We start from the raw sequence: 20,039 nt of genomic DNA on the forward strand, positions 1-20,039 counted from the left end.
AATAACAATAACAACAAATACAAAACGTCTGTGTAAGCTCTCAGTCACATAGGAGTGGTCCATCGATGAGAAGGTTTCTTCAGCCGTCATCTGTACTTTTTGAAGGTGTCGGACGTTTCGCCTCCTATCCAAGAGGCGTCTCACTGGTCGTATCGGCCCTATTTATATATCCCTAATGTCCGGCATGGCGGTGCCGGACACAACTATGATAGGTCCCTACTCTCAGGTTGGGGGGAGCAGAGGACCACTCCCTGTGGCCCCACTGATTGTTCCTACAAAACAACAATAACAATAATAATTCAATATTGTTGGTTTCAGAAATGTTCCATTGAATTAATACAAAATTGACTCATGCACTATTTTATATGCTACTGCATTCATGAATATGTAAGGCTCAAAGTTGTTCTTCCTGGGAGCTGAAGCATGGGTTTGATTAAACATTTAAAATATTACAATATAACAGTATAGTTCAATCTATCAGAATGTCTGGAAGGTTCGAAGAGAGTTAAACTCTACAAATGTGGATCAGAAATAGGTTATGACAAAATATTTACTTTCATAAAAAGTCAGAAGGCTGACAAAGTACAAATCATGTTGCTGGTAAAATAAACCAGGCTAAAACTATGGAGTGAAATCATGGAACGCCTCGAGAATTGCATTTACATCAATGCCTTGAGCAAGTTGAATAATCCAACGCAGTGTGTTCGAAATGACAGTGCTTCTGTCGTGGTGTAATGATGACACAGTTGTGCTTCTTAAAGGACAACGGACACCATTTTTTTGTTTCCTAACTGACATCAGAAAAACATTTTATAGCATAAAAAATACCCAAAACACGGAGGCTGATATTTTTCGTCAAATGCAAAACACCAATAAAAAATGACTTAAAGTGTCCCTACAAAATGAGCTCGGAACTGTGCAGCTTCAGAAAGCCCCTTGTTCGTGACGTCACTATTGGTCACACACTGCCTCGCTCCAGAATCAAAACAATGGCTTCAGAGAGTTAAGATTCTGAGAAGATGCTTTCTTGTTTGTCATCCAGTTATAAATATGATTTAATTAGTTCTGAAGAGGAATACATAAATGTTTGCAATCGATTAAAGAAGTCGTTCCGTATCAATTTGAGTCATCTGGACTCCAATGTAGCGCCCAGAAAATGCACAAGAAGCGCACAAGCTCAATTGGAAATGGGCTGCTTTGTCCGGTGGGAATTTATGTAAACTTATATGTTCTTTATGCGTGGTACCGCAATTGGCTGCGACACACAACGATTCACTATTGCGTCATTTTTGTAGTTTCCTTCTAATTTCGCGATCAACATGGTGTTTTCAGACACAAGAAAGTACCCAAAATGCATTGTGTGTCGCTTTCTCGGTCAGGGGCGTTCTAAATGTCAGATTTTGGACACTTTAAGTCATTTTTATTGGTGTTTTGCATTTGATTAAAAATACAGTAAAGTCTCGTTATATCGATATCGGTTATATCGATAGTTCCGCTTATTACGATACTATTTCTATGAACGCAAGGAGAAAATTACATGCGCGCAGGTTCGGATATATCGATAGTCCGGTTATATCGATATTTTTTCGGACTCCCGAGAATATCGATATAACGAGACTTTACTGTATCATACTGCGTGTTTTGGGTATTTTAGATGCTTTAAAACGTTTTTCTGGTGTCAGTTAAAAAGCAAAAAAGTGACGTTGGTTGTCCTTTAAAGTGTCCAAAATCTGCAAAAAATTGAGCTGCGAATTGGGCATTTGCAGAGAGTCCCGCCCCCAGTTCGTGATGTCACGCCAACACGTCTTGCATTGCTGGAGAATAAAAACAATGGCTTCAGATTCCGATAATATGCTTTCTTGTTACACATCCAGTTATGAATATGATTCAAATAGATCTGAAGAGGAAATCATACATGTTTGCAATCGATTAAAGAGTTTATTGCGTGTCATTTTGAGGCAGGGGGGAATGACTCACCAAAAAAGAGGCAAGAAAATGGGCACCGAGCTGTGAGGAATGAATCCGCCCGTTTCCACAGGCTGATAAATCACATTCCATGGAGCATGGACTCCCTCTGCTGGCGGCTTTTGGATGTAACACAAGGGTATTAAAAAAAAAAAACAGTACAGCAAAATACATTGACGTGATGGAAAGACGCTACAATGCGTCTTTTTTTCGATCAGGAGGCGTAAAATATAGCTATATGCGGTGGAATCTTATTAAAATACGCCCAGTAGAAGGCATTTGAAGCCATTTTACAAATTATGGACACAACTTGTCCGGAGACGTCAATTGCCCTCTAAGGGAAATGCCTGCTGCTAGATTTGGAACCCAGACACACACATGCAACATTTCAGCATGGCTGCAAGTATTGAACATTTTAGTACTGTATTTGGAAAAAAGTATTTTTGCTAGGATAGATTGTAATTTTTTAATACACAATAGAAAATGGCACATTTAACTTCATGATGCCATTTCAGTTGTTTTCCAAATAAATATGCAAATGTCCCTCCGGTTCAACAAGTTGAAAGATGGCATGAGGGCATTATATTTGGCCATCTGTCTGCTCCATACAGGCTTTTAGATTAAATTGTTGGCTCAGAGTTGTGGAAAATGCAGTAAAGGATGTGTACTAGAATTCTTGATACTTGAGGTATTTTGATGAATGTGTCAAAGTCATCACGAAATTGTGAAAATATCGACCTGTACTATTCCTTCAAAAGGTTGGAGGAATATTACATGCTGTATTCTATTTTTGGTACACTTTCAAACATTTCACAAGTACTTAGCACGTCAGTAGCATGTCAGTTGAAATGCTGAAAAAAAGAAAGTGTTTTAATATACACCATGAAGTGTATTCGTTCCCGAGGTGTTAGGCTCTATTTGTGGGAAAACAGTGCCAAGTGTGATCTCAAAACAAACTTATGGACATGGCAGTTTGAGTCTCAGTGAGGTTTACGGACACAACTCCAAACAACTCCACTGAGCAATTTAGTGCTGATTCATTATTCAGCTAATGTCATGAGCAAATACTAAACAGTGCAATCAATGAAAGTGAATGCATACTTACAAGCTACAGCCGTACTCAAAATGCAATATGGAGGACTAAAAGCACCAATTGTTAGGAATTACATACACCACTTAAAGGACAACCGACGTCTCCGGACAAGTTGTGTCCATAATTGTCAGGGTTTTGCGAGGTGGTGATGGCGGGTTCGGATCCCAAAAAGCAGGCAGGAGGGAGCAGGAGGTTGTTTGACAAATTGTATTAAAATAAAGGTCAGCAGTAACAAAATGTAAAACATCAAAATGATCTGAATGGAAAAAATACAAAGTAGCAAAAGAAAACCAAGTGTAAAAGTCCGCCAAGGTTAAACAAACACGTACACAATGCATGCAGCAACCAAGCAGCAAACAAACAATGAATCGGCACTGGATGATCGTGCCAGGTGTCCTTTTAAGTGTCATTGATTATAACGACCAGCACCTGCGAGGCTGCCGACAGGGCTGACGTCGCTACCCGCTGTTCGCCAATCTGATCGGAACGACCAGCACCTGTGCAGGTGCAGGCGGGGCCGACAGCGCCCCCCGTTGGTCGCCAACCAGATCATGACAGTACCCCCCCTTCAAGGGGCTGCTTCCAGAAGTCCCAACAGTCTCCCAAAAGGTCCACTCGCCAGGGAACGGTCGGTGGAGAGGGCAACCGCTGCCTCTCCAGCATACGACGGGCGGCGGCCTGGTGGGAACGGGACTCGGCCTGGGGTGGACGAAAACGCGGCACGGATCGTCGTGGGCGTGAGTGCGATCCCTCTCGCACGTTCACGCGACGGCGCATGGCTCTGCGTGGACGTCGAACTGCCAGGCGCAGAATGGCACCCCGTACGGCCGTATGGGACCAGGTCTCGGCCGGATGCCGACGTGGGCGTGAACTGCCCGGCTCCGGGTGAACGAGACCAGTCCAGAGCCGCTTCGGGATCCAGCGGTGAGTGGGGTCTCGGACTGACGTTGACACGGACGTTGCACGGCTCGTCGTGGATGAGACTCAATTCGTCATGCACGAGACAGCGTGGCTGGACGTGGGCGTGCAATGCCAGTCACCCAGTTTCACCCTGGACGGCCACCTGGAAGGAGGTCTCGGCCGGACGTTTACGTGGACGTTGCGGCTCGTCGAGTGACGCAATTCAAACTCGACGAGGCTTGCGCTAACGTGGACGTAGCATTGCCAGGCACAGGGTGGAAATGAGACGGGTCCGATGTACCTGCGGGATCCGATAGTTGGCCGATTCATTCTGTCACGTTTTGCGAGGTGGTGATGGCGGGTAGCGACGTCAGCCCTGTCGGCAGCCTCGCAGGTGCTGGTCGTTATAATCAATGACACTTAAAAGGACACCTGGCACGATCATCCAGTGCCGATTCATTGTTTGTTTGCTGCTTGGTTGCTGCATGCATTGTGTACGTGTTTGTTTAACCTTGGCGGACTTTTACACTTGGTTTTCTTTTGCTACTTTGTATTTTTTCCATTCAGATCATTTTGATGTTTTACATTTTGTTACTGCTGACCTTTATTTTAATACAATTTGTCAAACAACCTCCTGCTCCCTCCTGCCTGATTTTTGGGATCCGAACCCGCCATCACCACCTTGCAAACCCAGACAGAATGAATCGGCCCCGGATGGTCGTGCCGGATGTTCTTTTAAATGTCAATGATTAAACGACCAACACCTGCGAGGCTGCAGGCAGGGCTGACGTCGCTACCCGCTGGTCGCCAATCTGATCGGGACGACCAGCACCTGTGAGGTGTAGGCGGGGGCGACAGCGCCCCGCGTTGGTCGTCAACCAGATCATGACAGTACCCCCCCTTCAAGGGGCTGCTTCCAGAAGTCCCAACAGTCTCCCAAAAAGGTCCACTCGCCAGGGAACGGTCGGTGGAGAGGGCAACCGCTGCCTCTCCAGCACACGACGGGCGGCGGCCTGATGGGAACGGGACTCGGCCTGGGGTGGACGAAGACGCGGCACGGATCGTCGTGGGCGTGAGTGCGATCCCTCTCGCACGTTCACGCGACGGCGCATGGCTCTGCGTGGACGTCGAACTGCCAGGCGCAGAATGGCACCCCGTACGGCCGTATGGGACCAGGTCTCGGCCGGACGCCGACGTGGGCGTGAACTGCCCGGCTCCGGGTGAACGAGACCAGTCCAGAGCCGCTCCGGGATCCAGCGGTGAGTGGGGTCTCGGACTGACGTTGACGCGGACGTTGCACGGCTCGTCGTGGATGAGACTCAATTCGTCATGCACGAGACAGCGTGGCTGGACGTGGGCGTGCAATGCCAGTCACCCAGTTTCACCCTGGACGGCCACCTGGAAGGAGGTCTCGGCCGGACGTTTACGTGGACGTTGCGGCTCGTCGAGTGACGCAATTCAAACTCGACGAGGCTTGCGCTAATGTGGACGTAGCATTGCCAGGCACAGGGTGGAAATGAGACGGGTCCGATGTACCTGCGGGATCCGATAGTTGGCCGATTCATTCTGTCAGGGTTTTGCGAGGTGGTGATGGCGGGTTCGGATCCCAAAAAGCAGGCAGGAGGGAGCAGGAGGTTGTTTGACAAATTGTATTAAAATAAAGGTCAGCAGTAACAAAATGTAAAACATCAAAATGATCTGAATGGAAAAAATACAAAGTAGCAAAAGAAAACCAAGTGTAAAAGTCCGCCAAGGTTAAACAAACACGTACACAATGCATGCAGCAACCAAGCAGCAAACAAACAATGAATCGGCACTGGATGATCGTGCCAGGTGTCCTTTTAAGTGTCATTGATTATAACGACCAGCACCTGCGAGGCTGCCGACAGGGCTGACATCGCTACCCGCTGTTCGCCAATCTGATCGGAACGACCAGCACCTGTGCAGGTGCAGGCGGGGCCGACAGCGCCCCCCGTTGGTCGCCAACCAGATCATGACAATAATTTGTAAAATGGCTTCAAATGACTTCTCCTGAGCGTATTTTAGCGTTTTAAGACTCGCGCTGAATATTCAGGAAGTCTTGTTTTTGAGTCGGTAACGAATCATATTCATAACTGGATGGGTAACAAGAAAGCATATTTTCCGAATCTGAAGCCATGGTTTTGATTCTGCAGCAATGCAAGACGTCTTGGTGTGACGTCATGAACTGGGGGCGGGACTTTCTGAAAATGCCCAATTTGCAGCTCAATTTGTTGCAGATTTTGGACACTTTAAGTCAGTCTTTTAGTCTTTAAGTTATTCAGTTAGTTATTCAGCTAGGGTGAATGGAAAAGCGTATAAAACAGTGGTGAGACCAGCCATGATGTTTGGACTGGAGACAGTGCCACTGAAGAAAAGACAGGAAGCAGAGCTGAATGTAGCAGAGCTGAAGATGTTGAGGTTTTCGTTGGGAGTGACCAGTTTGGATAGGATCAGGAATGAGTACATTATAGGGACAACTCATATTAGAAAAGTCAGAGAGGCCAGACTGAGATGGTTTGGACATGTCCAAAGGAGAGAGAGCAACTATATCAGGAGAAGGATGCTGAGCTTTGAACTGCCAGGCAGGAGGCCGAGAGGAAGACCGAAGAGGAGGTTTATGGATGTTGTCAAAGAGGACATGAAGGTAGAGGATGCACAAAACCGGGTTAGATGGAGGACATTGATTCGCTGTGGCGACCCCTGAAGGGAAAAGCCGTAAGGAAAAGAAGAAGGGAGAAATAGAATAAAATAAATAAAATACAATTATAAATAGAAACAAGACATAGAGCAACACATAAAATGCCATTTTAAATAGGTGGCTTTTGAGATAGGATTTGAATGTGGGAAGAGAAGCGATGTTACGAATGTTGGGAGGGAGTGAGTGTCACGTTCTGAACCCGACAATGGCAGCTGACTCGTCGGAACGTTAATGAATGGGGAGGATCTCTAAGGCGGCAGAGACGTTGGTGCTGGCAGAAGATTTATTAACAAAAGGCGCGGGCCCGAGATAACGCAGACCTGGAAAAAAACGTCATAAACAGAAAGTGGGTGGACGGGGGTGATCCATCCAGCCTCACAAACTCGGGGAAAATAAAAAGGCACACGAGGGTGCAAAACAGCACACGATCTCGAAAGTAGCAGACTGACGCGATCGCGGCTAATAAATACCTCGGGCGAAGCACAGTCTCATACCGACAGCAGTTCAAGGCACGGGCGAGGCGTTGTATCTTCCGACACTGGATGAGTGCTAGCGACTGGTTTAAATGTCCCAGTGACTGAGATGAGAGAATTGACAGCAGCTGGCGAAGATCGGGAGCGGAGGCCCTGCCCAGCTGTCAACTCGCACGTGACAATAACCCCCCTCAACGGACGCCTCCTGGCGCTTGGACGGGTAAGCCTCGTGGAACGCCCTCAGGAGCGACGGGTCCAGGATCCAGGCTCGAGGGACCACTGACGATCCTCCGGTCCGTAGCCCTCCCAGGTGACCAGGTACTGGATGCCCTTACCCTTGTGCCACGAATCCAGAGTCTCCCGCACCGTGTAGACCGGTCCTCCGTCTACCATCTGCGGAGGGGGAGGCTGGGCAGGAGAAGGGGGCCAAGAGGCTAGATCCCACCGGCAGGCGGGCATTCGGAGTCAGACCGCAACCAGGCTGATGAAGGCCTCCACGGCGAAGGGGCCCGCAAATCGCGGCCCCAATTTGGGTGAAGTCCTGTCCAGCCATAGGTCCCTCGTGGATAGACAGACCTTCTTCCCCACCTGGTAAACCGGCGCGAGGCGACGACGGCGATCCGCGACCCTCTGGTTCCGGGCCGCCGTGCGCGACAGGGCTGCCCTGGTCGCACTCCATACACGATGGGCTCGCCGAAGATGGTGTATCTATGGGACCTCCACCTCTCCCTCCTGTGTGGGAAAGAGCGACGACTGGTAGCCGCAGGCCGACATGAACGGTGACCGACCTGTGGCTGAGGAGACCAGGGTGTTGCGGGCGTATTCCACCCATGGGAGATGGATGGCCCAGGCCCAGTGACGATGGAGGCATGCGCAGCGCAGGGCTGCCTCCAGGTCCGGGTTCTTCCTCTCGGTTTGGCCATTGGACTGTGGGTGGTAACTGGAGGACAGGCTGGCTGATGCCCCCATTGCCCTGCAGAACCGCTTCCAGACCTGGGAAACGAACTTGTGGCCCCGGTCCGACACAATATCTGTAGGAATTCCGTGGAGACGGACGGTTGACCAATAGTGTCGCCGTCTCGATGGTGGACGGTAACTTGGTCAATGGCACGAAGTGGGCCGACTTGGAAAACCGGTCCACTACCGTGATGATGACCGTCTTACCATGGGATGGTGGGAGGCCAGTGATGAATTGGATTGGATTGGATTGGACATGCCTTTATTAGTCTCACAGTGGAGAAATTCCAGCGATATGTGGGACCAAAGGCGCGGGGGGCCGGTAGGGGGCGCAGAAGCCCCGCTGGGGGTTGGTGGGAAATCTTGCCGCAGGCGCACGACGGGCAGACCTTCACAAAGTCCGCCATGTCTTCGCGGAGCCGTGGCCACCAAAACCGTGGCCACCAGAACCGCTGGGCGACGAGGTGCGCGGTGCGGCTCACCCCGGGATGACAAGCCAGCCACCATGGAGGCATGCCCCCACTGAAGCACGTCCGAGCGCAGCGCTGGGGGCACGAACAGTCTCCCTATGGGACAGTTAACGGGAGCCGGGGTACCTTTCAACGCCTCCTGGACCCTCCGTTCTACCTCCCACTGGAGCGCCCCCACCATCTGCCGGCTGGGCAGGATGGATTCCACGAGATCTTCTTTCCCTGCCGGTTCATGGATCTGCGAGAAGGCGTCGGGCTTGGTGTTCTTGGTCCCTGGGCAGTATGTGAGGGTAAAGGAGAAGCATGTTAGAAAGAGCGCCTACCGTGCCTGGCGCGTGTTCAGCCTGTTGGTGGCCCGGATGACCGCCAAGTTTTTATGAATGAAACGGCGGTACAAATTGGCGAAGCCCAGGAAACACTGTAATTGTTTGCGGGAGGTGGGTGTGGGCCATTCTACCACGGCTTCGGTCCTGGCAGGGTCAGCCAGGATAGCCCTCGCTCCACGATGAAGCCCAGGAAGGATAGGGACGAGGTGTGCAACTCGCACTTCTCCGCCTTGATGTAAAGTCGGTTCTGCAGCAGCCGCTGCAGAACCAGTCGGACAAGCTGATATCATCCAAGTATACGAAACAGAAAACATTCAGAAAATCCCTCAAAACATCATCAATCAAATTCTGGAACACTGCGGCTGCACTGGTTAAGCCAAATGGCATCACCAAGTACTTGAAGTGTCCCAGTGGCGTCTTGAACGCGGTCTTCCACTCGTCCCCCTCCCTAACCCGAATGAGATGGTACGCGCTCCGGAGGTCCAGTCTTGTGAAAACGGTTGCTGCCTGGAGGGACGCGAAGGCAGAGTCGATCAACGGGAGCGGATATTTATTGTTGGTCGTTATTTCGTTAAGTCCACGATAGTCTACGCACGGGCGCAGTAACTTGTCCTTTTTGGCGATAAAGAAAAGTCCCGCTCCCAAGGGTGACCGCGATGGCCGAATGAGCACGGCCGCGACAGTGGAGTCAATGTAGTCCCGGAGAGCCTGTTGTTTGGGTTGGGAGACGTGGTACAGCCGAGAGTTGCGAAGTGGCGCATTACGCTGGAGATCAATGGCGCAATCGTAGGGACGGTGTGGCGGCAGGGATAGAGCGCTGTCCTTGCTGAACGGCTGCCGTAGGTCGTGGTAACAGGTCGGGACCCCTGCTAAGCTAATAACCTCAGGGCGGTGGCTGCGAGATGATGAAAACCCGCCCGCGGCCGACCTGAGGCAGTGCGCGTAGCAGAGGGTGCTCCACCCCTGAATGGTCGGTCCGTCCCACGAAATGACCGGATTGTGGGTCTCCAGGTAAGGTAAGCCGAGCATGATCGGGACCCAACGGGACGGCATCACGAAAAACTGACGGTATTCCACGTGGTTGCCAGAGAGTACGAGTCAAAGCGGCGCGGTTTCTTGCGTAACCTCGGCGAGTAACCGACCGTCGAGATCAAGTACACTCCGACTCGATTCCAGCTCGACAACCCGACAACCCAACGCGGAAACGACACGAGTATCGATAAAACAGCCGTCGCCTCCTGTATCCTCCAAGGCCCGAACGGGTATGGCCCTGGTGGGCGTGTCCTCCGCGCAGGGAGGCCCGGAGCCCCCCCCCCCCCTCGATTCCCCTTCGGTGGCTCGGGGTTCGCCTTGGTAGCACGCTCCCGGTTCCTCTCTCGCATTCAATTGTCCAGCTGCAGCGTGAGTGTGATCAGTTTGCGTAGGCTGGAGCACTCGTCGCGGGTGGCTAGCTCGTCTTTGAGTGCCGCATTCAGCCCGCGCCGGAGCATCCCCTGCAGGGCTCGGTCGTCGTACTCGATGCGGCCAGGACGCGGAAAGCGACGGAATATTCCGCCGCCGATCGGGCGCCCTGGTTGCAGATCCACAGCTGGCCCTCTGCTTCCTGCCCACTCACCGGGTGGTGGAACATCTGCCGTAACTCGGTGATGGCCAACGCCCAAGTGGCCTCCGGGCCGGCAAGCAGGCTGGTGACGTACGAAACTTTCGCCGCGTCGGTGGTATATACGGAGGGTTGTTGGTCGAACAGGATGGATCATTGCAACAGGAACTGTGCACACCATCCAGGCTCCCCTCTGTAGCGTGCGGGGTGTGGGTTGTTGGGCTCCCGGCTCATGGCCTGAAGAGATGGGGACGCCACCGGTCTCAATTCTCTTCACCCGGTGACCAGTCGGGCAACGTCGCTGCGGACCTCAGCGAGGGCCGGCACCAATTGGTTGATCTGCACTGCCTGCTGAGCTAGGGCGGAGAAGATCCGGTCTCTGTCTGTGGGATGCATGGTGGTCGGAAGATACAGTCACGTTCCGAACCCAACAGTGGCAGATGACTCGTTGGAACGTTAATGAATGGGGAGGATCTCTAAGCAGGCGGCAGAGACGTTGGTGCTGGCAGAGGATTTATTAACAAAAGGCGCGGGTCCGGCATAACGCGGACCCGGAAAAAACATGATGAACAGAAAGTCACAAAACAGAACACAGCGAGTGGGTGGGCGTGGGCGATCCGTCCAGCCTAAAAAGGTACACGAGGATGAAAAACAGCACACAATCTCGAAAGTAGCAGACTGACGTGATCACGGCTAATAAATACCTCGGGCGAAGCAAACTTTTGTACCGATAGCAGTTCAAGGAACGGGCGAGGCGCGAGGCGTTGTATCTTCCAACACTGGTTTAAATGCGACTGGTTTAAATGTCACCGTGTCTGAGATGACGGAATTGACAGCAGCTGGCGGAGGTCGGGACCGGAGGCCCCGCCCAGCTGTCAACTCGCACATGACAGTGAGTTCCAGACTTTGGGGCAGAGCAGCTGAAAGCTCTGTCCCCCATCGTGCTGAGATGGGCAGGGGGGCACACAGAGGTGGAGGGAGGAAGAGGATCTGAGGGAACGAGAGGGAATAGAAAGTTGAATAAGGTCAGATAGGTATAAGGGGGCAAGTTATGGATAGATTTAAATGTATAAAGAATTGTAATTTTAAATTAATTACAATTTGAATTCCTCCACACAGAGTAAAACAATAATGATGATAAAAGACAGTAAAATATGGAATCTTCATGTAACTGTCTTATCTCTTTCTTTGAAAATCTCAACAGTGTAAAATCCCTGGAGTTGCATTTTTGAAGATCCATGCACCATGGAATGTCCTGTGTCGGGAGGCCGAGTTCCTGAAGCTAAAAATGCCAACAAACAAGGTACACAATAGGTTACTCCTTAAAGGACAACCGACACCATTTTTTTGTTTCCTAATTGACATCAGAAAAACGTTTTATAACATCTAAAAAACACGCAGGCTGATATTTTTAGTCAAATGAAAAACATCAATAAATATGACTGAAAATGTCCAAAAACTACTTCAAAATTAAACCAGCCAGTTTCAGAAGGTCCCTTGTTCGTGACGTCACGCCAAGACGTCTTGCCTTGCTCGAGAATCAAAACAATGGCTTCAGATTCGGAGAAGATGCTTTCTTGTTACTCATCCATTTATGAATATGATTCAAATAGTTCTGAAGAGGAAAGCATAAATGTTTGCAATCGATTAAAGAAGTCATTCCGTGTCATTTTGAGTCATCTGGACTGAAATGTAGCATCCCAGAAAATGCACAATATGGCACCCAAGCTCCGTTGGAAATGGGCTGATTTGTCTGCTGGGAATTTGTGTCAGCTTGTATCAAATAGTAGTCTTGGTGCAATACACAACGATTCACCATGGCATTATTTATGTGTTTTCCTTCTAATTTCGCCATCAACACGATTCAACACGAAGTTTTCAGACCAAACAAACTACAGTGGGACCTTGGCTTTTGCACTTAATTGATGAAGTGTATATCCCAAAAAATAATTTCCCAAAGGAAACGATTAAAATGAGAATAATCCGTTCCCAGGTCTCCATAAAATATAATTTTCAACTAAATAAGCCTTAAAACTACAAACAATATGCCTTATTCTAGGTATGATAAATGTGCTATTGTATTGTAATGAAACAAATACACTGCACTGTATAATAAAGTCGTTTTATTTACCTTTGTGATGGTCGTTGATGGCTTGGTGGAATGGGGTGGCAGGTCGGAGGAAATTGCGGTTTGAACTGTAATTAAGGAAAAAAACTATACTTATAATAAAGTCATTTCATGTACCTTTGTGATGGTCGTTGATGGGTTGATGGAATGCGGTTCAGACTTCTCTTCCTGTGTTATGAAAGTCCGGTTAGGCATCTTTTTCCAAAAAAGGCCGGTCTCATCTACATTAAATACTTGCTGTGGAACGTCGTTCTTTTACCATTTCGACGAACGATTCCTTGTAGGCTTGTAGGTAGATTTACTGTCAGAACTGGCTGTCACACCATGACAAATAATGTTGCTAGTTTTAAAATCATCAATAAACGGTGAACTTCCATGTTGCCGCATGACGATATCAGAGTGAATTTGCCGTGATTGCTGGGATATACAGTAAAGTCTCGTTATATCGATATTCAAGGGAGTCCGAAAAAATATCGATATAACCGGGACTATCGATATATCCGATCCTGCGCCGAACTGCATTAAACAAAAGCCGCCAAAAGAGGGCAGCCAAGCGCCATATAAGAAACGGAGCTGGCCATTAGCTCCCTTTTTTTTGGGTCAGAGATGTTCCCCCAATGTTGCCTCAAAATGGCACATATAATTCTTTAATGATTGTAAACATGTGTGCTTTAATCTTCAGAACTACAGTGTATTTGAAACATATTCATAACTGGATGTGTAACAAGAAAGCATATTATCCGAATCTGAAGCCATTGTTTGGATTCACAAGCAATGCAAGACGTCTTGGCGTGAAGTCATTTTTATTTGCATTTGAATAAAAAGTGACATCGGCTGTCCTTTAATACACAGTATGGAATGTTAATAATTTTCAAAATCATCGCGCTTCAGCAGACAAAACAAGAAACGTTGCAAAAAACAATTGCATTCATATACAGTACAGTGGGCATGTACATAACACTACAGGGAAACTGCAACGCTTACATCTTACTGTATTATGTATACAATTTAAAAAAGTCATCAATCTTCTTCTGCTTCCCATTTTTACCTTTTAACACAAACACTTCAATCTCGTCTGCTACACACGAGCTAGCGTCTGAAAATGAAAATGGCTCTGCTACACGGGTGCTGGGCACGTAACCAAGTCACCTGACCAAGTCGACCAATGGCGCGACTGATGGCGTGACACGTAACCAAGACACGTGACCAAGTTGACCAATGGCGCGACCGATGGCGTGTCACGTGACAAAGTCACACGGCCAAGTCAACCAATAGCGCGACCGATGGCGGCTCATCTGACCAAGTCGACCAATGGCGCGACCGATGGCGGCTCACGTAACAAGACACGTGACCAAGTTGACCAATGGCGCGACGGATATATCGATATAAACAACAAAAATGGCCGGCGGGGGATGAAAAGGAGCACCGTAATAACCGGATTATCATAATAACCGGGTATCGTACTAAACGGTACTAATTATACATAAAAAGACTAGAAATGTGCAAGGGAAATGAAAATAGTATCGTAATAAGCGGTACTATCGATATAACCGATATCGATGTAACGAGACTTTACTGTAATTGCTATATTCACGCTGTTTGTTTTGTGTCTTCTTCGGCTGAACACGAACCTATGATGGGGTGTTTTTCGGTCCCATAACAGTAAAAATATATGTAACAAATCGTTGAAGACAAACAAACAACGTGTGCACTCAGAGAAAGGGGGTGTGGAAAGTTAGGCCGGCTGTGACACTGTTCGGTCGTGTGGATTGGTGTTATCCCGCCGAAAATTACTCCGCCAGCCGTGGTGGGGCGGCGCTCCGTGTGTATCCTGAAAAGTAGTGCGTATGCCAAGGTTTAATTTAATAAATTTAACGTTCGTAAACTGAAAAGTTCTGAAGGCAAGGTGTTTGTAAACCAAGGTCCCAGTGTGCCAAAAATGCATTGCGTGTCACTGACCGAGTATCGTATTGGTATCGTATTGGTATCGTCATCAACTTAAAACCAAGACTTCATGAATATTTAGCATGAGTCTTAAAACGTAAAATATAGCTATATGCGGCGGAATCTTTGTAAAATACACTCAGTAGAAGTCATTTGAACTGATTTTACAAATTATGGACACAACTTGTCCGGAGGCGTCGGTTGTCGTTTAAGTAGTAACTCCAACATTTTTTGGCATTGTTTCTTCAGTTGTAGCTCATTGAAATTTCAAAACATTCGATGTTTTTATCAATCTAGAAAAACTGATGGCGTACCTACCATATCACACTTAAAGAGGCCAATAGAGAATATTTCTCTGACCTTATTCGGGCGAAGTATTAGAACCCACGTGTGCTATTTAAAACCATCGATTTTTTACTTGAGCGTACCTAACAAAACGATCAGATGTCAGTAAATTGTAGGAGACCGGACTGTCTCAAAAGTGTTTGTTATTTATTCAATACAATACAATAGCACATTTATCATACATAGAATATTTATATTTGTTATTATTATTGTTGTGTATTCACAAATGAGGACATCACAAAATAAACGCTGTCAGGGGGCCTATAAAATGTATTTTAATTTGATTTATTTTGTGAATCAGAAAATCACAAAATAAATTATGCTGTTAGGATTCATACACAGGTTCCTTTTGTCTCTGGTTGTTTGGTTATCACATTGCACAGATCTAACAGTTTTTCTCAATGAAATAACCAACCAACAGGATTAAATTGTCAATTCAAATGAAACCTTTGGAAGCAAACCGATTTTTGGTACAAACTGACACAATTCCACTCCTCTTGTATCCCTTGAAGGTTTATGAAGTTAACCAAGGAAGTAATATTGTTGAAAAGACCAGATTCTTCATCCACAAAGTCACATCTCCTTTGCACCCAAATGTGGACATCAATAAACTTCAAAGTGTGAAGTCCCTTTCTTACACTTTTTCCAGAGAGAAGGCACACCTGTGAGTAAAATGTTCCTCACTTACAATACTGACTGTTTTTATCATAACTTATTCAGTCAAACGCTTTTGTTTAACTACAAACACACCTTGTTGACATGAATATTTTTAGGGCCTTGTTCAGGGCCCAATGTATCCACATCACATGATAACAGTGTTATATTTGTGTTGAGATGTGTTTTAAGCATGCTGATTCGGCGTTATATTGTTGGTGTATTTTAATTCTGACGGTCCAGTGGCTATCGCGTCGCGTCGACCTCACAATGCAGAGGTCATGAGTTTGGTCCGCTTCCCTGTGTCGAGTTTGCATGCTCTCCCCAGGCCTGCGTGGGTTTTTTCCTGGTTAGTCCGGTTTACAATAACAATCCAAAAACATGCACGTCAGGCTGATTGAACATTCAAAATAGTCCCTCGGTATGAGTTTGAGCGCAAATGGTTAGTCGTTCTGTGTACCCTGCGATTGGCTGGCAATCGGCTCAGGTTGTCACCCGCCTACTGCTCAAAGATGGCTGGGATAGCCTCCAGCATCATTTGCCACCCTTGTAAGGATAATGTGGATCAGAAAATGGATGAATGGATGGATTTTATTTCTGTCATTCCAAAGCGATGATTAATTGGGTTTGCCGGATCTTCAGACATCTGGATGCCATCTCTGCAGTGGAAACTTGTCGATGGCCCCCAAAGTAGTCGGAGGAATGAGACGGTATATTAAACCTGTACTATTGTGTTTTGACTTGGCTTACTGTATTTTGGGAAGCTTGAACTGTTGGTAACTTACAATTGAAGCGTAGTGGAAATTGAGATTGCTGCTAAAAGTTTAAAAAAAAAAAAAAAAAACTGTCTGACGTGATGTATTTTGGGCTTTCGTCTCTAGATTTGATCTGTCTGACAAAGATCATTTCTTTGACAGCAAGACAAGGAGCTCCATTGTAAGTATAATTATTTCTAACTTCATGATGAAGAGGTAACGCTTACAGTCACACTGTGTTCCCTCCATTTTGTTTTGAGCCGTGATTATATCGTTTCTTGTGTTGGTAGGTGTATGAAGTGCTCAAACGGACAAAATGTACTAGGGACATGTACTCAATGGGTAAGAATTATTCTGATCACTCAAAGTCTGAAAGATAGTTCTTATCCAACTCTAAATCCAGATTCCAACAGGTCTCTTCATATTTTGTATTCATGCAGTATCAACATCTCTTGCAATCCCTCCGCACTCTGCCCAACACCTTTCCAGCAACTCCCCTCAGGCAGGCGCTACCGATCCTTGCGCACCAAATCCAGCAGACATTTAAACAGCTTCTTCCTCTAAGCCATTAATTCTCTAAACAGTAACCCAAATATAACGGTATAGTGCCTGTTTGCAATTTTTATGATGATACTAGTGCATTGTGTTGTACCTGAGCCAAATTCATTTGTGTGTTCCACATGGCAATAAAAATGATTCTGATTCTGATTTTGAAATCAATTTTTTTTGAGAAGGGGGAAAAACAAATTGTGAAGTCCAAGACAAGTAAAGGTAAAACACTTAAACAATAACAGTAGGTCAGTATAGATGGGCTAAACTACAATCGAAATGATAGCAATTTTTCTTGTGAGTAAGTCTCTTAGCCTTTCTGCTGTAACTTCTGTATTTGGTGAGTATGGACTGTCCATTAACGTAAAAAAATTAAATGACAAAAATGGGCATACATTTTTCTAAACCCCCAGATACTACTCTCCTTTTTGCACTTGAGGCTTCTTCACATATTCACGTTTTTTTTCTTTAAAATACTTTTACTTTTTTGTTAATTTATTTCACAGTTTCATGTTTTCGGTGGGCGAATAGTGTGGATCCACTGTATCTGGACATTATTTAATGTGTCACGAAGCCAACTATTATATTGTGAGCTTCGTGACACATGAAAATTAATAAATGTGGATATGAGTGGATCGGTGGATTATTATTATTTATTTGCAATGTTTATTTATTTGGTATATGTTAGCTATCTCGCTTGCTAGCTATCTATTCGCTATATAGCTATCTCGCTAGCGAGCTATTTGCTATCTATCTACTCGCTATCTATTCGCTATCTAGCTGACAAGCTAGCTATCTACCTGTATTAGCTAGCTAGTTAGCTATCTATTAGCTATCTAGCCAGGTTTCTATCTATTTGAGTTACTTCTGGGTAGAGTGAACGCTGGCACGTGTGGCTGCCGGTGCTCACCCACTGCAAAACTTATCCTGTGATTGTAAAGTGACTTTGAGAGTTGAAAGTCGCTTCTAAGTGAAATGTATTATTATTATTATAAATATATGATCACGTGGTTATTGCACTTGCCACACAGTGCAGAGGTGCAGGGCTCAATTTTGGCTCCAGCCTTCCTGTGTGAAGTTTCCATCTTCTCCTTGTGCCTGCGTGAGTTTTCTGCTGGTACTACAGTTTCTTATCACACTCTAAAAACATGCGGTTAATTGACACTCTAAATCACAGGTGTCAAAGTCAAGGCTTGGGGGCCACATCATTTTATTCGGCTCGCGAAAGCAAATCAAGCATTTGGATTTCTAAGATGTTTGTTAAAGCCCGAACCAACATTTCAAATTGTCGTATGAAAACCACAATTACAATTACAGTCATTATTCTTTACTTCCGATTTGAAGACTAGTCAACTATTGCGATTCATCAATTTGTTATGCACTCTATAGTATATGTAGTATGTGGAGAAAATGAAACATTCTAATGGATTCCCCAATTTCATAACGCCCCCTGAGAGGAAACGTAACGACATTGTGGCTTGCGGCAAAAATGAGTTTGACACCGTTGCTCTCGGTGTGAGTGTGAGCACAGATGGTTGTATGTCAATGCCATTGACTGGCAACCTGTTCAGGGTTTAACCCGCCTTCTGCCTCAAGACACCTGGGATACACTCTGTCACATCCATGACCCTTGTGATGAGAATCTGATAAAAAATAAAAAACAGATCGATCGATACATATTTTATAGAAGGATTGGATTGGATTTGCCTTTATTAGTCTCACAGTGGAGAAATTTACATTTCACAGCAGCAAAGTGATGAAAGGAATGAAAGTAGAAAAACAAAATACATGACCTATAAGCATGAAGTATAAGCATTGCTTTAGACTGTCATATTTTAAAAATTAACTAAATGTACAGGGATTGAAATAGTTAACACTTCCTCCAACTCCTTTTTCAAACATGTGAAAGCAGATAAGATGCCACCTTTGTTCAATTGATTATTTGGTTGCTTAGTCCCCCCTCTTTTTGTTTATTTTCTTTCTCTGTTATGTTTCTGATGATGATCCTGGGTTTCACAGGAATCACCGGTCTGCTTGCTACTGGTGTTTATACATCTGCATATCCTCCTCATGATGTGAGTATCAGCATCAATTCCAGAGTCAGGCTTGTGAACTGGTAACATTTGTCGTAGAAAAGCGAAAGCCGCTCGGGCTGCAGATTTCTGGTACAATTTTGTAGAACCTGTGGAATGTGTAATCTCAAACAAAAATATATCATGCCACTGCTAAATTCTGTGCTGTTGTGTGAAAGATTTTGTTTGAATCTTACAGGGGGAGATCGAGGGAGTCAATGCCAAACCCAATGACAGAAAGGTAACCAAAATAGACCCAGTCAATAATTTAAATGTTTACTTTGTATGTTTTCAGTTTAGACCATTGATCTCTAATTTCCTATTATGTCCTAAGAATATTGCATCTTCTATGTACAGTAGGTTGATCACTTTATGCTGGTCATTTCAATGAACGTCCTTTTTAACCTACAAAGGCTTGAACTCCAGTATTACTTGTTTTGTATTGCAAAGACCAAACCAATTTCTTTAATTTGCCCTTCCTTATTCAGAGTTGACACAGCACATGGATTTGGACTGTTTTCTTGCTTCTTATCAATTGTGGGTTGGGACTTAACTGTCAAGTTTCACCTTTTTGTTGTTGTTTTTTTTCGTATTTTACAAATTGTATTAAATAAAGTCAGCTGTTACAAAATCTCAAATATCAAAGTCGTCAGAACAGAAAGGTCAAAAGTAGAAAACAAAACCAAGAGTAAAACATTACAAGACGAAACAAACCTGACAAGGTGAAACAAACAATGACCCTGCACTGAGTGGTCATGCCCGGAGTCCTTTTAACTGCCACTGATTAAAACGACTTACCATGCCACACATCGGTCGCAAACTGAAACGTGACATTAGCCCCACTTTTTAGTTTTGCACATTTTCGTTTTTGATCCTCTTGTTCCCTTAAAGGACAACCAACGCCATTTTTTTGGTTTCCTAACTGACATCAGAAAAACGTTTTATAGCATCTAAAATACCCAAAACACGCGAGCTGATATTTTTAGTCAAATGAAAAACACCAGTAAAAATGACGTAAAGTGTCCAAAATCTACTTCAAAATGAAACCGGAAATGACCAGTTTCAGAACATCCCGCCCCCTTGCCAAGA

General features: G+C 45.9%; 1 protein-coding gene across 3 annotated transcripts in view; it reads left to right on the forward strand.

Moving 5' to 3' along the window:
- The window catches only part of ano1a (anoctamin 1, calcium activated chloride channel a), a 112,786-nt gene that overhangs the window by 22,714 nt on the left and 70,033 nt on the right, over positions 1-20,039 (forward strand). For all 3 annotated transcript variants that reach the window (XM_088991779.1, XM_088991780.1, XM_088991781.1), the window contains 6 exons: positions 11,708-11,806; positions 15,433-15,584; positions 16,456-16,510; positions 16,620-16,671; positions 18,898-18,953; positions 19,150-19,191. In XM_088991779.1, coding sequence (XP_088847905.1) covers positions 11,708-11,806; positions 15,433-15,584; positions 16,456-16,510; positions 16,620-16,671; positions 18,898-18,953; positions 19,150-19,191 — 456 coding nt within the window. The remainder of the gene's footprint in view (positions 1-11,707; positions 11,807-15,432; positions 15,585-16,455; positions 16,511-16,619; positions 16,672-18,897; positions 18,954-19,149; positions 19,192-20,039) is intronic.

This window comes from Hippocampus bargibanti, linkage group LG03 (genome assembly GCF_051943395.1).
Source record: "Hippocampus bargibanti isolate YZ-2025 linkage group LG03, ASM5194339v1, whole genome shotgun sequence".
In the NCBI taxonomy this organism is placed as follows: Eukaryota; Metazoa; Chordata; class Actinopteri; order Syngnathiformes; family Syngnathidae; genus Hippocampus; species Hippocampus bargibanti.